The sequence below is a fragment of the Rhincodon typus genome, chromosome 31 (assembly GCF_021869965.1).
Source record: "Rhincodon typus isolate 14 chromosome 31, sRhiTyp1.1, whole genome shotgun sequence".
NCBI lineage: Eukaryota > Metazoa > Chordata > Chondrichthyes > Orectolobiformes > Rhincodontidae > Rhincodon > Rhincodon typus.
Genome location: NC_063362.1, coordinates 20,114,246 through 20,131,199, shown reverse-complemented (window position 1 = coordinate 20,131,199; position 16,954 = coordinate 20,114,246). Strand labels below are relative to the sequence as shown.

The 16,954-nt window shown below is 41.8% G+C and overlaps 1 protein-coding gene across 1 annotated transcript in view; it reads left to right on the top strand.

Moving 5' to 3' along the window:
• Positions 1 to 16,427, top strand: part of ssu72 (SSU72 homolog, RNA polymerase II CTD phosphatase) — a 106,019-nt gene extending 89,592 nt beyond the window's left edge. Inside the window, exons 3-5 of the mRNA XM_048615105.1 lie at positions 11,882 to 12,021; positions 12,113 to 12,231; positions 16,142 to 16,427. Coding sequence (XP_048471062.1) covers positions 11,882 to 12,021; positions 12,113 to 12,231; positions 16,142 to 16,243 — 361 coding nt within the window. The 3' untranslated portion in view covers positions 16,244 to 16,427. The remainder of the gene's footprint in view (positions 1 to 11,881; positions 12,022 to 12,112; positions 12,232 to 16,141) is intronic.
• The last annotated feature ends 527 nt before the right edge of the window (positions 16,428 to 16,954 follow it).

Genomic DNA, 16,954 nt, shown 5'->3' with positions numbered 1-16,954 from the left:
TGCTCCTCTGATGCTGCTTGGCCTGCTGTGTTCATCCAGCTCTACACCTTGTTATCTCAGATTCTCCAGCATCTGCAGTTCCTACTACTGCTGCAGTACTCTGATTCAGTTTCCTGGTCATGATTTTGTAATATTCCTCAACTTTCCTGTTCAGTGTTATGGTTGACTGTCTCCACTGGATTCTTATGGCGCATTCAATCCTCAAGCAACCCATTCTGCTGTTTTCCCTTGAGTTCAATTTTAAGTAGAACTACTTGGTGCCACACTTTAAGTGCAATCATTCTCATCTCACCTCTGCAATTCAACTCCTTTGATTGGAGCAAGCTGATAATGAAGCCTTGATTGAGGGGTCCTAATAAACTGAAGTGCAACACTGTTGAGTCACTTACTGGTGAAAGTGCCGCCTTGGTAGTGCTGTTGTCAGCATTTTGAATCACCTTGCTCATCTTTGAGAGTAGCCAGATTGCGTTTCTTCTAGACAGCACGTCGCTGGGCACAGGAAGATGTCACTGTAGGTGTAGCACAGCACCTTGACAAAAAGTGCAACTAGTTTTGGAGTGCAAGTCTTTGCTACAGCTAGATGTTGATCTTAGCCAAGATGGTTTTGTATCCAATATGTTCAGCTATTTCTTTATCAATTGAAATTAATTGGTTAAAGACTGGCTTTTGAGATTGTGGGTCCTCCAAGAGAAGGCTGAAATTGATCATTCAGCACTTTTGAATAAAGGTTACAAGTTGTAAACACTTCAGTATTGTCTTTTGCATTCATGCTCAGCTTTGCCATTGTTGACAATAGGGTGTTATTGGACCCTACTTGTCCATCAACTTTCATGACTGAGTATAGCAGACTACAGATTTCTGACTTTGTTCCATTTGGTTTTAGGGATTATTTCTGCTCTCTGTGGCATGCTTGCTGCCAATCATTGACCAAGTATTGGCACCGCAGATGACCAGTTTTGAATTTCCAGTTCTGAAACTATCCTGTTCAGCATAGTGGTAGCACCAGACCATGAAAGATGGGACTTCATCTCATCCAGGACTTAAGAGATTGCTCCTACCTACTAGGTTACAATGGACAGTTAGATCTGTGACAAGTAAATTGGCAAGGGCAAAGGCCAATTTGCTTTTCCCTCTTGCTGCTCTTGCACGCCCAGGCTATCAACTGTGTCTTTCCAGACCGATTGGTCAGTAGCGGCTCTCATCTTGGTTATCCAGAGTACACTTTGCATATTTGCTACTCTTAGCAAACCTTCCAAGTGGTCAACATGGAAAGGTACTGATTTATCATTGAAGAGAGTTTTCTTGCCCATGGTTGATCTGGGATATGATTTAGTGAATGACTATTGTGTAATCATATGAAACGGGAACAGGAGTTATCCATTGAGCCCTTGAGCCTGCTCCACTGGTCAATGTGCTCGTGGCAGATCCATCATGGCTCTAACTTCATTTTCTTGGTTCTCTCCCGTAACTCTCGATGGTTTCGCTCGGCTTTGAATATGTAAGTCAGATTTTCAGCCCTTTGCATCTGCACTGGTCAAAAACAACCACCAACTGTTTGTTTTTTCTGAGTAGGGTCTCAACCCGAAACGTCAACTTTCTTGCTCCCCTCATGCTGCCTGGCCTGCTGTGCTCCTCCAACTCCACACTGTTATCACCAACAGTTCTAATCCCTTTATATAACACTTAGCCCATAGCCTTGAATGCCATGGCTTTACACGTGCACATCTAAATACTACTAAAATGTTATGTGGGTTTTTGCCCCTAACTTTTGCAGGCAGTGTGCTTCAGATTCTCATCACTCACTGGGTGAAAAAGGTTTTTACCCTCCTGTCTAAAACTTCTGGCCCTTACTTTAATTGATCCTTGTACCAAGGGGAAATGTTTCATCTTGTCTACTCTATGCCTCTCCATATTTTATACATCTCAATCATGTCCCTTCCTCGGTGTGTTCAACCTCTCTCCACAACTGAAACTGTCCAGCCTAGGCACCACCCTGGTAAATCTTTTCTCCACCCTCTCCAGTGTTATCACATTCCCTTCTATAATGTCAATGACCAGTGTCTACTACTTGCTGGAGAGAGTTCCAGACATTAACCACCCTCGGAATAAAGAAGTTTTTCCTCTGTAAACTGGAGATCCTTAATTGAGAGTGCTATGCCACACCTAAGGCACAAGTGACTGACAAGTAGTTGCTAGATCCATTTGCACTGCAAGTGGAATCTCTCCAGCATTCCACCTTCCTCCTAGTTTAACCTTCCATCACATCTCCATCTGTGCTTTGTGCTGGGTCACTGATATAGACTCCCAGAAGCAGGCTATGTTGCTGTGCATTCCATAGTTGACAACATAAATCTTAAACTCACCGTAAGTTTACATTTTATTCATAGCTTCGTTTGTGGACATGATGAATTTGTCATTTGCACCTGGCTGAACAACATAAAAAATGGTCCTGCACCCAAATGTCTTCAAAGATACTTTATAAAGTTTGCTGTTTTGATTTTTCATCTTCGAGCAAGCACTTGTTTGCAGATGGAAAAACAAACCAGTACGGGGATGTTGGGGATTTAATGGCAAAACAACAAGCCTTTAACCTCCACTTCAATTTTCTTTGTGAACCTTTGTGAATCAGCAGCTGCAGTATAAGTAGAAAGCTGGAATATAATGGTGAAAGGCTCAGAATACATCTGATCGCTCTGGTTTAGAGTACACTCATATCAACCTTGTTTTAAAATAAAGTACATGAGAATGTGATATTTTAGAATTAATTTCAAAATTCTGCAGTAGAGCAACTGTTTTGGGGGTGTTGTTTTGCTTTTTGCTGTGGTTATAAAATTTCCCTCCATTTAAAAGGAAATTGTCAACCTTATTTTCAAATCTCTGTGGTCTTGCATCTTTCCGTCTCTAATCTCTTCCAGCCCTGCAACCATACAAGGAATATCTGTGCTTTTCTAATCTGGCTACTTGAACGTAATTGGCTTTGTCTTCAATTCATTAAACATTTCCACCTCCTGTATATCTTCCAAGAGTCGCCTTTTTAAGATAAAATCCCTCTTTAACCAACTTATATAGTGCCTTTAATGTAATAAAACACCCCAGGGTGCTTCACAGGGGAGAGTTCCAAAGCACCAAAGTGCATTGGGCGATCAGGTGAGCAAAAGATTTTGACCACTCACTGAAGGAATGGCAATATATTTCCAAGTCAAGATGGTGAATGACTTGGAGGAGAACTTGCTGGTAGTGGTGTTCTCCTGTCTCTGCTAACCTTGTCCTTCTAGCTGGCAGTGGTTTTGGTTTGGAAGGTGCTCTCTAAGGACCCTTGGGAGAATTTCTGCAGTGCATCTTGTAGGTAGTACACACTGCTGCTGAGTGTCAGTGGTAGAAAAAGTGAATGTTAAAGATGGTGGATGTGATGCCAGTCAAGCAGGCTGCTTTGTCCAGGATGGTATCAAGCTTTTGTTGCAGCCACCGGTTCCTTCAGGCAAGTGGGGAGTATCCATCCTGAATTGTGCCTTGCGGATAGTGGCCAGGCTTTGGGGAATCAGGTGGTATTTGCTGCAAGATTTCCAGACTCTGGCCTGTTCTTAGCCACTGTATTTCTATGATTGGTCTAGTTCACTTTTTGGTCACTGGTAACCCCAGAATGTTAGTGAGGTGTTTGATTATACCATTGATTGTCAAGGGGCAAATGGGGCTGACCATTATACAGTCATCAGCCAACGTTCCCATTTCTGACCTTATTGTTGAGCGAACATCATTGGTGAAGCAGCTGAAGTTCTTTGGATTAAGGACATTACAGTGAGGAACTACAGAGATATAAGATGACTGAACTCCAACCACCACAGCCAGCTTCCTATGTGCCAGGTATAATTCCATCCAGTTTTCCCTCTGATACCCATTGATTCCAGCTTTGTGAGAGCTCCTTGATGCATCAAAGGCAGTCATGATGTCAAGAGCAGTCGCACTCTTACCTCCCCTCTAGAATTTAGCTGTTTTGTCCCTTTTTGAACCAAGGCTATAATGAGATTAACACCGGAGTGACCCTGCCTGAACCCAAACTGAGTGCCAATGAGTGGGTTGTTGCTGAGCAATTGCTGGTTCATGACACCTTCCATCACTTCTCTGATAGAATGTAGACTGATGGGGTGATAATTGGCTGAGTTGGATTTGTCCTGGTTTTTGCATGCATGAATACCTGGGTAAATTTCCACATGACCAAATTGTGACTAGTGTTGAAGTTGTACTCGGACAGCTTGGCTAGGGGTGCACCAAGTTCTGGAACACAAGTCTTCAGTACTATTGCTGGAATGTTATCAGGGCCCAAAGCCTTTCTAGTATCCAATGTCTCCAACTGTTTCTTGATATCACATGGAATGAATCAAATTGGCTGAACACTAGCATCTATAGTGCTGGGAGCTTCTAGAGAAGAACAAATTTGGATTGTCCGTTCAGTACTTCTGGCAGAAGATTATTGCGAATGCTTCAGCCATATCTTTTTTTTTTAACTGATGTGCTGAGCTCCCCATTAAGGAAGAGTAGATTTGTAGAGCATCCTCCTCCAGTGAGTTAATTATCCACCACCATTCCCAACTGGATTGTGTCTGATCTATGAGTTGTGGAATCACTTAGTTCCATTATTTTCTACTGTGCTGTTTGCATGTGTTGTGGCTTCATAAACTGACATCTCACTTTTACGTCTGGTCTGGCACTGTTCCTGGCATGCCCATTTGTACTCCTCTTCCAACCATGGTTGATCCCCTGGCTTGATGGTAATGGTTGAATGTGGATATGTGGCACTAGCCCCCAATAAGCAGCATCAACCGGGGCTGTATTTGTTGTTTCTAGTACCAGGTCGCCATCCAGTCCTTTCTGGTGATTGATACCACTAAATAACTTGCCAAACCTTTTCGAGGGGCAACTAAGAGTCAACCACATTGCTGTGGGTTTCGAGTCTGAGGTTGGCAGTTCTGTTCCCCAAAAGACATGACCATGAAACCATCTGGTTCAGTAATCATTAAACTTTTGATTCAAATTCCCACAATGGGACTCAAACCTGGGTCCCTAGAACATCACCTAGGTCTCTGGATTACAGGTCCGAAGACCATACACAAGGTTAGCACCTCCCCTTGGAGATTGACTGACTAGAAAGTTTTCATGACTGAGGGATTGCAGTTAAATGGATAAACTATAGCAAAGTGGGTTTATTCTCCTTGAGAGCAGAAAAATTATAGAGGAAGCTTGATACAGGTACTTAAAATCTTGAAGGGTTTAGGTAAAGAGAAATAGTATCCAGTGGCTGACGGGTTAAAAAAAATCAGTTGAAACAGATTTTAAGTGACTGAAAAACTGAGTTTTCTTATTGCAATGACTAGTTAAGATATGGAATGCCACTGCCTGATATGGTCGAAGCAGTTTGAAAGTAAAGGAAATTTGATAAATGAGAAAATGCAGGAACGTGAGAACAGAATGATGTAGGACTAATTGGACAGCTCTTTGGAAGAAATGACAAGATTTGATGGGCTGAATAGCATCTTATCCTGTACAAGTTGCAGTGCAGCACCAGTCTTTCACTAGAATGTGAATATCCAGATCCATACTTTTTTTGTTCTGGTTGTTTGCAGCTGTGATGGAGTAGAATTAGATCTGATTATTTCTGCTCAAATTAGAGGAAAAAGTCATTGTAGTTAATGGACCAGCTGTTCTGTCTGCTTTACATAGTGCACAAACAATCTCCTTATAGGTGCAACAGTAGATTTAGATCAGGGATATCCATTTAGCTTCAGGTGTTTACCCTGCCTGGAATAACTGAAGTGGTGCAGACATGAAAGGGAATATCAGCAGAAATTGAGAATTTTTTTTTTAACTGTTTCTCTAGCCGTGTGATGAGAGAATAATCCAAACAGACCATTTGTACCTTTCACAGTGTAATTGGACTCTGCGTCATGTGACCACTGCTTTCATACACAGGAACTAATGTGAAAGATTATCAGTAAACATCATGTGCAAAAATTCTCCACTAAAATAGAATCATTTCAAAGGTCATGAGAAAAAAGCAGTGGTGAGTAAGGATTGTCTTCAACAAACTGTTGTTTTACTGCATATATGCAGACTCTGCCAACTAGACGGCTTGCTGGCCATGCACATGACTTGAAATGAGAGGAGCTCTTGGCACTTCAAACCTAATCTTCCATATTTCATGAATGACCATGTTTGCTGACATTTCCTGCTCAAAATGGCCATGCTCCCTAATCTCCATGTGAATCTACTAATCAACACTTGTGACAAAACAAAGTGCTACTAACACTCAATGGGCCTGGCAGCATCTGGTAACGCAAACAAACTTCTGAAGATGTTTCAGAACCTATGAAAACGGAGAACCAGTATGAATGTATCATATATGACTTCAGAAGTCTGTTTCTGTCTTGCAACAGATACTGCTGACCTACTAAGTGTTTCCAGCAAATTATTTTTTTCAACAACCAGGATGTGGATTTTATTAGAAAGTTTGGGGGCTTGATGGCCAACAGTGGTGCAGTCAATTGTTCAAGCAGGTACAGTTTTATAAGTTTCTTGAATGTCTGTTGTAGGTTTTGGCAAGATTATGCACCAATCTCAATCAGTAAAAGCAAAATCTCTCCCCCCACCCCTCCCCTCGTTGACATGCTCAGCTATTGGTCAATCTTTTGCTCTACATGAGGTCTGGTAATGATTCTGTGTTGCACTAGGAAAGGTTGAAGCCCTGCTTGCTTCCCAAGATGATCCACAAATCTGTGCCTTAAATGCTCTACCACTGTTCCCCCTTTGTATTTGGATGTCTCCATAACTTCTACCTCCTCACTGTCTCATTATTAAAATGACTTACTAAAGCGCAAAATGTTTTAATGCCTCAAGTTACACCTTCAGCATAACTTGCACTTGAGGATGCCAGAGAGCAAGTGGCCTACTCTCTTTGATGTGTTCAAGATGGAAAGCAAGTGCTAATCATCAAATATTTCAGCGATAGAGAATGGACCCTGACTTTCTGTGCTGGGCACAGGTATGTGTTCAACTAAATGTAAACAGTTGTAGACAGAACAATTGTGAATATAATTGCTGAATTAATGTAGGCCGGTTTATTCAGCTAACCTTCAGAACATTGTAAAAAGTCTGCAGTGATTTATATATTTTTAATAAATCTTTGTGCTCAGCAGAATGTTTATCACGGTGTTATTATGAACATGTTCTGAATTGGCAACTGCTTTTGCTTTGCTTTTTTAACATTTCCAGACGTCGCTAAATTTCTGACAGTTGCAAGATTTAGCCTTGTGTTCATCCATTGGTAACTAGTTAATTGTCCTAGGATCCAGGAGAAGGTATGAGGTATGATCTGGAGGTTAAGGTCAACTGCTATACATGTACCACACACTAAACGCAACTACTATTTGACAGCATCCGAACAACAGTAATGCATGGGTTTCCATCTAACATTTCTTCAAATTACTAAACTTCCTACTCCATAATGTATCTTTTTGATCTTCATTTATTAGTTCCTTCCTCCATTCTCGAGGTATTTTTCATGCATCTCTAAATGATGTCTGTTGTTTGAATTACCTTGAATCACCAATGTTTTACTTGCCTATTATCACTGACCAACCTCAGTATAAACCACATTGTGGTCTTTGACTTTTAAGTTGCCTTTTTGTGCTGTTTTCTCTCTGCTCCCCATTGCTAGGCCAGGTTTCTTCCATTACGGCTTGGCTATCTGTCTTGTCCAGTGGCCATTCTTCATGTGGCCCTGAATAATAACTCTCAATAAGCTTTCCACTTGGTGAAACAGATGGGCCTGGCCAGGCACAGCCCAGTCTGCACATGCCCACGTTTTCTAGTTTTATTAGAAATTAGTTTGAGAACTTTGTGTATTTTCTCTCTCTCTCTGACCTCTCCCCCTCGAAACAAAACACCACCACTGCCATTGTTACAATCACCAAAAGGCTAATTATGGTACTTTTGCACATTATTTAAAATTAATTAACAGACCATAAATCAAATCTCTGCCCTCCACTGGTGTGGTTCAGTTACACACGCCTTTTAATAAACCTTTCTTCCCTCTAAGCAGCACCATGTGCTGACATTAGCTGGTGACAGATGGACAATGACTTCCAACTATTTGATCAGACATGGCCGTATGCCTGGCAGTATACTCTGGAACATTTTGCAGTAACTCCTTTTGAGATTGGCTGGCTGAGCATCAGTACCACCCCTCAACAAGCCGGCTGAAGTTGAGTAGGAGATGGATATTGATGTGCACTTACTCCACATTTTGTTTCTAACTTGTCACTGTGCTTTGGTTCTGAATACAGATACCAATTCAGCTCACTCCAAAATAAGTGATTTACAGCTGTATTTCCTGACATGAAGATGACCAGTCCTCAGAAGTAATTTGTTTGGGGTTGTCCTGAAGCTATGAAAAGTGATGTATATAAGAATGTTATTTTAAATACCAGTTCTTTATCTCCATCTGGAGCAATTGCTATCTTCTCTCTCCCATCCAGGTTTCTCATTATTAGAGAAAGTTGTAGCAAATTAAAATGTACCAGAATTGCCATTAAATGTTAATACAGTTTAGTTCCAGTGCTAAGTTGTAAGAAATTTACAAGTTAATTACTGAACAAGATAACCACAAACAATCATTGTGTGGGGAGAAAACTGAACGGTAGCGTTCTATGGAATGACCAACTTCTGCATTCAAGTATAAACCAGGCTAAGCAATTTGCTTACCACTACTGGAGGCTGATGTGTACACGTACTGTGGCAGCCAAAGCACAGTGACAAGTTAGAAATAGAATCTGCAGCATTTTAATGTCACATTGCTTGATAGAGATACAGTTGTGTTTGTGCACCTCAGTAGTTTTTGATCTTGAGACACAAAACTTGAATTTGTGTCCAAAACTAAACTGCTCTGGCATTGCTTTTCTGAGAGATATATTGGAGCATGTATCTTCTCACCTGTGGGGTACTTCCAAAGCAACACAAGCCAATCTTTAGCATAATTCATGCGCTAGGTTTTCTTGTGTCCCAACTGGCTGAACCTTTGGGTCAGACGGTCAGACTTCCCTGAGTTCACCAAATGTGTGTAAGTGAGATTCATTTTTGTGAATTCAGTGTAACCCTTGCAGAGTTTGCTCATGCAGTTCCTTTCATATTTGTGAAGTAGTCTGCCTAATTTTATAAAAATCGAAAGAACTGCGGATGTTGTAAAGTCGGAACAAAAACAGAAGTTGCTGGAAAAGCTCAGCAGATCTGGCAGCACGTGTGAAGAAAAATCAGAGTTCACGTTTCGGGTCCGGTTACCTTTCCTCCGAACCTGGGTCACCGGACCTGAAACGTGAACTCTGATTTTTCTTCACAGGTGCCACCAGACCTGCTGAGCTTTTCCAGCAACTTCTTTTACTGCCTAATTTTATCTTGACAGCCACCTTTCCATAATCCTATTCTGTAATATTGCTTTTTAAGGCATTTCTGTATTCCAAATTGCTGGTGATTTGTAACTGGCCATATAGTGAATAACTTGATCATCGAGCATACTACTTCTACCCTTAAAAGCTAGACAACAGCTCCCATTCTAAAACATTTGAAGTTTAAATTTATTTTCATTATTTTCTTCTTATAATGCTACTGAGGAAAAAATGTCAGCTTTGGAATTCTCCAGTGATTAAACAGCTAATTCTAGTGAGATGGAACAAGCAATTTTTTTTTTTGACATGAAAGTAGTGTTTGGATTTTTTAGTCCCCAACCTCAAAAGTTAGCTATCTTCATGGGTTACTGAGTTCGTGAGCTGATCACTGGTGTGTCAAATCTTAAACCTTGCCCCCTCATTTTAGGGAGAACTTTTTAACAACAGTCAAGACGTTTCCAATACAAATGCATGTTCTCACGTGAGTGATTGTTATTGGTGCTCTGTTTTTGCAAATGATTAAAGTAGCAGGATTTTTTCTAATAGAAATTAGATGGCAGATGTGATGGTTAATAGGATATTCACTCTGCCAAACAATCACCATTGAAGGACTTGAGAAGAGAGTTGAAATCTCGAGGTTCTCGACAAACTGAAAGCACCAAGTGTTCTGAGCTATTTGCTGCTGTGGGGTGAGATTTAGTCTACATAATATGACCATATGGCTAATATTTACTTCAGTACCAAAGGAAGCTAGTTATTTTGAGTAGTTTACATGTGGCTGTTGTATTGATACTAGTGATTTGTTAAACTTGCTGGGCTTTATAAAACTGTTCATTGCAGTCATCCAAACCATCAAACTGTCCATGCTATAACCCGTCTGATTACAACTTTCCAGGCAGCGTCATCACTGTTTGTGATGACCGAGTTGCATATTCCATATAACCCTTACAGTGTGGAAACAGGCCCTTCGCCCAACAAGTCCACACTGACCCTCAGAGCATCCCACCCAGACCTACTCCCCAAACCCACCTAATCTAAACATTCCTGAACACTATAGGCAATTTAGCATGGCCAATCCATCTAACCTGCACGTCTTTGGACTGAGAGGAGACTGGAGCACCCAGAGGAAACCCACACAGACTGGGGGAGAATATGCAAACTCCACACAGACAGTTGCCCAAGGGGGAATCAAACCTGGGCCTTTGTGCTGTGAGGCAGCAGTGCTAACCACTGAGCCATCGTGCTGCCCATATTGTAGCTTGAAAACTGGGCAAGAAGTTTCTTGCTTGTACAAAATGTTGCTTTTAGTTTAAGTAGGATTGTATTTTCTTTTAATATAAAATCTTTGGGCTGGAAAACAGCTTTTCTCTCAGCAGTTGTAAATAAAGTATCAAGACCTTCTTTGCTGCTTAAACTTTAAACAGTTTGATTGCACTGATAAAATATAATTCATTATTGTCCCTTGTTTTGGGCTGAGCTGTTCCATTACTGCTGGTACCAATAAGTCATCAGGGCCAATCACTGTAGGTTTCATAAGTCTTGTGAAAGCTGTTTATTACTCGTTTGAGAGCCTTCTGCATATTACCATACAAGGCACAAGTAAATTTGAGACTGAATTAGGCCGTCAAACAAGAGGGGAGAAATTGATGGACAGTAATGTCAATGGACTGGTAATCCAGGGACCCAGGCTAATGTTCAATGGGCTTGGGTTCAAATCCCACGATAATAGAATTAATAAATAAATCTGGAATTGAAAGCAGTAAATGTAAATGCAAAATAATCATTGTTGTAACAATGTGTTTTGTTTTCATTAGATATGAGTTCTGCTAGATGGCCAGTGTTTATTACCCATCTCTAATTTCCCTAGAGAACAAATGATGAGCTGCCCCTTTTTGAACTGCTGCAGTTCTTGGAGTGAACAGGGCACCAACGGTGCTATTCCTTTCAGAATTTGTACCATTTAAACAAAACTGAGTGGCTTGCTAGGCCATTTTGATGAGCATACTATGAGGATATGGAGTCGTATGTAGGCAAGAGCAGATAAAGATGACAGATTTTGTTACCTAAAGGACGTCAGGGAGAGCTTTTGTTCACTAATGTCCTTTCCTTTTACTTAAGGAAATCTGTCACTGTTGCCCAGTCTGGTTTATTATATATGATACTAAATTCTCGGTAATGATCGGTGGTTAACTCGTAAGTGCCCCTGAAAACACCCAGCAAGTCGCTCTGTACAAGAGCAAATAATGATGGACAATAAACGCTGTCTTTTCCAGCAACACTTGTGTCCTACCGAAGAACTTGAGTTTTTATCCCCCCAGTATTCAGCCCAGATTTCTAAATTAGAGAGGTTGTCTTAACTGGGTTTAGCATACAAGCTTTGGAAAATTCGAATCCTATGCAAGTTTATAGGTTACTCCATGTGTACATTACATTCCTTGACCTCAGTGCAGATATACACAGAATGGAATTCTTCACATGTTGGACAGAAACAAGCGGATAAAATCTCGACCAGAACGTTTCCAGACCTGCAAAGACCAGTTTGATCTAATAGTGACCTGTGAGGAACGGGTATACGATCAGGTGCTTGAAGGTAAAATGGCCATCCCTTGTGTTCGCCAAGCCTTTGACCTTGCTGCTTATGAAACGTGGTTTGCTGATGCCCCCGTATTATGATTTCCCAGATCTGAATTCGAGAGAACAGGAGACATTCCAGTCAGTGCATGTCATAAACGTGGACATTCAGGATAATCATGAAGAAGCCACAATCGGAGCTTTCCTCATTTGTGAACTGTGCCAATGTGTAAGTGTTGCACCTTTTGTGTATTGGGAGGACTGGGAAAGAATATCACACAGCACAGAATAACATCTCAATGAATCCAAATGCGATCTCCTGTAATCCAGCCAAATATTTGCAGGTGAATGTATCTGTTTTACTGAACACTTAACACATTTTATTTGTGTTGCAATTTTGACATTTTTGTAAGAATTTTACATAGTTATTGTCACGTGATGGACTAGTCAACATTGAACATGTTTTGCAACATGTTGGTAAGTGCACCAATTTGGCATGTGTTCTACAGAAGGTGACTGTGGTTTGAGTGAGGAACAATCAATAGAAATTGAGCCATTTTTGTTAGAACAATAATTGAAGTCTTTCAGAATGCCTAATGCTAGGATCTTCGCTATGATGCTCCAAGCTTGTTACACCAATGCCATTTTTACTGCAGCTGTATCCCCGGCAAAATTGGATTAAAAGTATTCAAGTTTGATTCCTGAAGTCTATTTTGGATAAAGCTGATAACATACTCTTGGTGCCAAAATATTGAAATTACTCATGTAGTTGTTTTCTGAAATAACAATTCCTCTGAGAATGTTGTCTCTCCTTTCACTGACATTACCTATTCTGTGCAACTATTACTGTTCTATATTTCCTGTATAACAAGAAGCTGAGAGAATGGCTTCTGTAGTGATATTTAACATAAACGGTTTGGTTTACATTCATAGTGTGGGAATGTTAATCGCAAAGCCTCAAAATCTTAAAGTGTGAAAAGTGCCGTAGAGTCTCATGCTGAGTATTTTGCAGAACACTTAGGACACTTACTAGGTAGCAAAATTCATAGAAAGTATCCAATTATCAAATGACATCCACGCTGTGCAGTGACTGAAGAGAACTGTATTTGGGTAAAAACATTTGGGAGGACAAAGTGATGAAATTCTGTTTCATTGCTAAAAATTAACCTCTGCTCCCAGTTAAACTCATTCTCCGTTCACTTGGTAATAGTGAAAAGAAGTGGTCTTTCAAGCTGACTGTTTGGCATGGTTTTAGACAAACTCCTACACTGTCAATTCAAAACCTAACTAGAAGAGGCAACCTGAAGGGAAGAACACTGCTGGATTCCAGGATGCCTTGGAATTCAGTTCCTATTGGGAAAAATTGAGTCAAAATATACTTAGCAGACTTGCACTTAATGATTTTGCTATAAGAATATAAAATGCAGGGGCGCAAATAGATGATCTGTCCATTTTTTTGAACTTGCTCAACTGTTCAGAAAGACCATAGTTGATCTCCCCTCCCACACTCTATAATCCCTTATCTTTGTATCCAGAAATGTATCCATCTCTGTCTTGAATGGACTCAACAACTGAGCATACACTGCTCTCTTTGGTAGAGAATTCCAAAGTTCCACAATTCTGAGTGAAACTTTCTTTCCTAGCCTGATAAACAGCAACCCCTTTGTTCTGTGACTCTAACCTTTCCTTATAGTCTGTGGTCAAGGGAATATCCTTCCAGTATCTACCCTATCAATGCCTTTTAATATTTTTATTTTTCATTGGGGTAATCTCTCATTCTTCAAAATTTCAGAATGTCGTCTGTCTGCTTGATCTCTCCTTAATGGCCGCTTCCTCATCCTAGGAATCATTCCAGTGAATCATTACTGCACTCCTTCCATAGATAGTATATCCTTACGTAAAGAGACTAAAGCAATACACAGTACTCACAGGTGTGGTCTCATCAGGATGGCATACAATTGCAGTAAAACTTCTTCACTCTTTTATTCTTTAATCTTTTTTATTCATGTACAAGAATACACAGGTATCTCCTAAGTACTAAATTCCCAGATGTTGCATTCAAAGATATAAACTGCTTTTCCTATTTTTTCCTTACTCAGTAGATACCTTTATATGCTTCCACACACACACACACACACACACACCCACGCACCCATTCAGTTGGTCTTTCCATATTTCTTTGCAGCTGCTTGCAGCATAATAATCGAAACTTGGATACAATACACTCCGTCCCCTCATCTAAGGCAGTGTTTTAGACTGTGAATACTTGAGACCTAAGTGGTGACATTCACCGTACCCCACTTGATAGAACCTGCCTACCTGGAAATGGCCTGTTTATTCCTACTGTTTGGATCTGTAGTTCTTCCTCAACTGTAGTCCCATGAGCCATAAATTTTTGTATAATAACCTCATGCATGATGGATGACTTATTAAATGTTTTTTGAAAATCCAGTGCTTCATATCCACTTTTTCCCCCTTGCCTAATGAGCTAGTTACAGCTACAAAAATGAGATTTGTCAAACACAACCCGCCTTTCATAAATCTGTAGCTGCTGCATAATTATTTGATATCCTAAGTGCTCCATTAACACATCCCTAATAGATTCTAGCATTTTCCCTGTTTTTGATGTTTGATTAACTAGTCTTTAGTTTTCTCTCTCCTCTCCTTTCTGGAATCAAAATAAACTAAGTAAACACCTCTTTCCTCCTGCCCCAACACCTCCCCCCCCCCCCCCCCCCCCCCCCCCCCCCCCCCCCCCCCCCAAAAAAAAAGTTTTTTTTGTGCTCTGCTCAGTGTTGGACTTGAACCTAGAACCTTGTGACTCAGGCAAATGTGTGCCCAACTGAGCTGCAGCTGACACCGCCAATGGAGTCCTGTTTGCAAGTGGAGGAACTTCCCATCCCCAAAGTATTTCTGACCCTGACAGTGCTACCTGCTCTGCATAATTGCCACTGAGCCCATAGCAGAAGTGTGCATCTACTTTGCCACTGCAGGGAAATGCTCAGCCCTGCTTTTAGGCCGTTCCCATGGTAATGCTGTGAGAAACCCAGCAAATAGGGTATTAAGGTTGCCCATCCTTGATGGGACCCAGTGTTTCTGTTATAGCAGCTCAATGCTTCCACAATTTAAATGGCCTCCAGTTAGAACATGGTACTTAAGGCAGGACTGCGCAGTAGGAAGGGAGTGACTGCTGGTAATCATCCCCCTGTTCTTGCCCCTTTCCCCAAGTCCCTGCAACCTGAGAATCTTAACCACCCCCTGCCCATCCCAATGTGAATTTAGTCTTGGACGAACATTCTACAGTCTAACATAGTCTTTTGTCACTGTCATTTTTAAAAATTAGAAGATTATCCATCCACCACCCCCCCCATTGAAACTTACACAGTAAAGTGCAATCTATCCATGTAAACTCTAGTCACTTTCTGAAACTGCTGCGTTAGCTGGAGTTATTGTCCCTTTACACGTAGTAACATTTTTTTAAAATGTTACTACAGTTTTACGTTTTATGGGTAGGAGGGAATTAAGAGGACAAAGGTGGTTTTGAAAAACAGGCTTGACTATTCTCGACTGGAGCGCAGGTCGTGAAATAAAATGGGAGGGGTGGGCTAGGCTGTGGGCTGAATCCCAACAGGAGCAAAACTACCTGAAACAACACGGTGCCGTGCTGGATTTGGGCCAGGAGTCCATAGCCCAGCCTGGGGAGCTCTGGACCAGCCCCTATTGGCTCCTCCTAGTGATTGTGGTTCATGGGAGGTCAGGTGTGAGGGGAAGGCTGAGCCCGCAACTGGAGCTGGGAAAGTGGATGAAATATTGGTGGATACGTTTAAATTGTGGTTTATGATAGATTCTCTCTCTCTCCCCCTCTTCCCCCCCCCCCCCCACCAAAAAAATACCGAAGGAGTATTCCAGATTGTTTTTAGCTGTCCTCGGCTCGTGAGACTCCATTTTTAACCAACCTCTAGTTGAATCATTTGGAGCAGAGGTCAGCTGGCCTTGCGTGACCATCTCCTGAGCTCCTATTCCCCCTCTCTTTTCACTTCCTTCTCGTTCTCCTCTTCTGTCTTCCTCAACCTCCAGCCCAGTCCTCTCACGATCCCGCTGTTCAACGTTGACCTTTTTGCCATGTTGGTTGTGTTTAGATCCAGCGGACTGAAGACATGGAGAATGAGATCGATGAGCTTATCCAGGAGCTGGAGGAGAAGAGCGGCCGGACCTTCCTTCACACTGTCTGCTTCTACTGAGGGCGGGGCGGTGGGCTCTGCGGTGCTGATCTGTATATAATTTATAGTTTAAGTTTGAACCGCTGCTCGGTGCTGGTCCTGTAACGTGTCCGAATGAATCTCTCTTGTAGAACAGAGTCTCCATCTAACGATGGCGCAAAGTGTTCCAACGTGAAGCTTCATTAAAACAAAATCCTTGGTCAGAGCCCAGCCTCCTGTGTGTTTATTTCTCCAATCATCACAGTTCACATGTTTACACATAATAATAATGTGGGGAAAGACAAGGGGGTGGGGAGGAATAGTTCACGGTATGGTGCTAATTTGTGGGTTTCATACGAGCGGTACTGTGCTGGTGAATACACAACGAGCAACATATGCAGTTATACAGAGAGCCGTGCCTGGGCGCTGCAATGTCAGCACCTCCGGGGTTGAGGGGGTTGTTCTGCAGCCACCGCTACACTGGGTGGGGGGGAGAATAACTCTACCTTCCTGATCTTCCCCATCCTACCCCCCAAAAAACTCAGCCTTTTCAGGGTGAATCACCCCCGACTCCGGACTTTACTGCTGCTACCTCCCATTCCCAGTTAAGCCCTGCCTCTGAATTATTTATCGACTGTGGGGCGGATCAATTTGTAACTGCGGCAGGGAGAGAGCCTCGGCAGCAATGTGGCGCATGTGAGGGATTCCGAGGGGAAGGGGAGTTGGGGGGGGGGGGGGGGGGGGGGGGGGGGG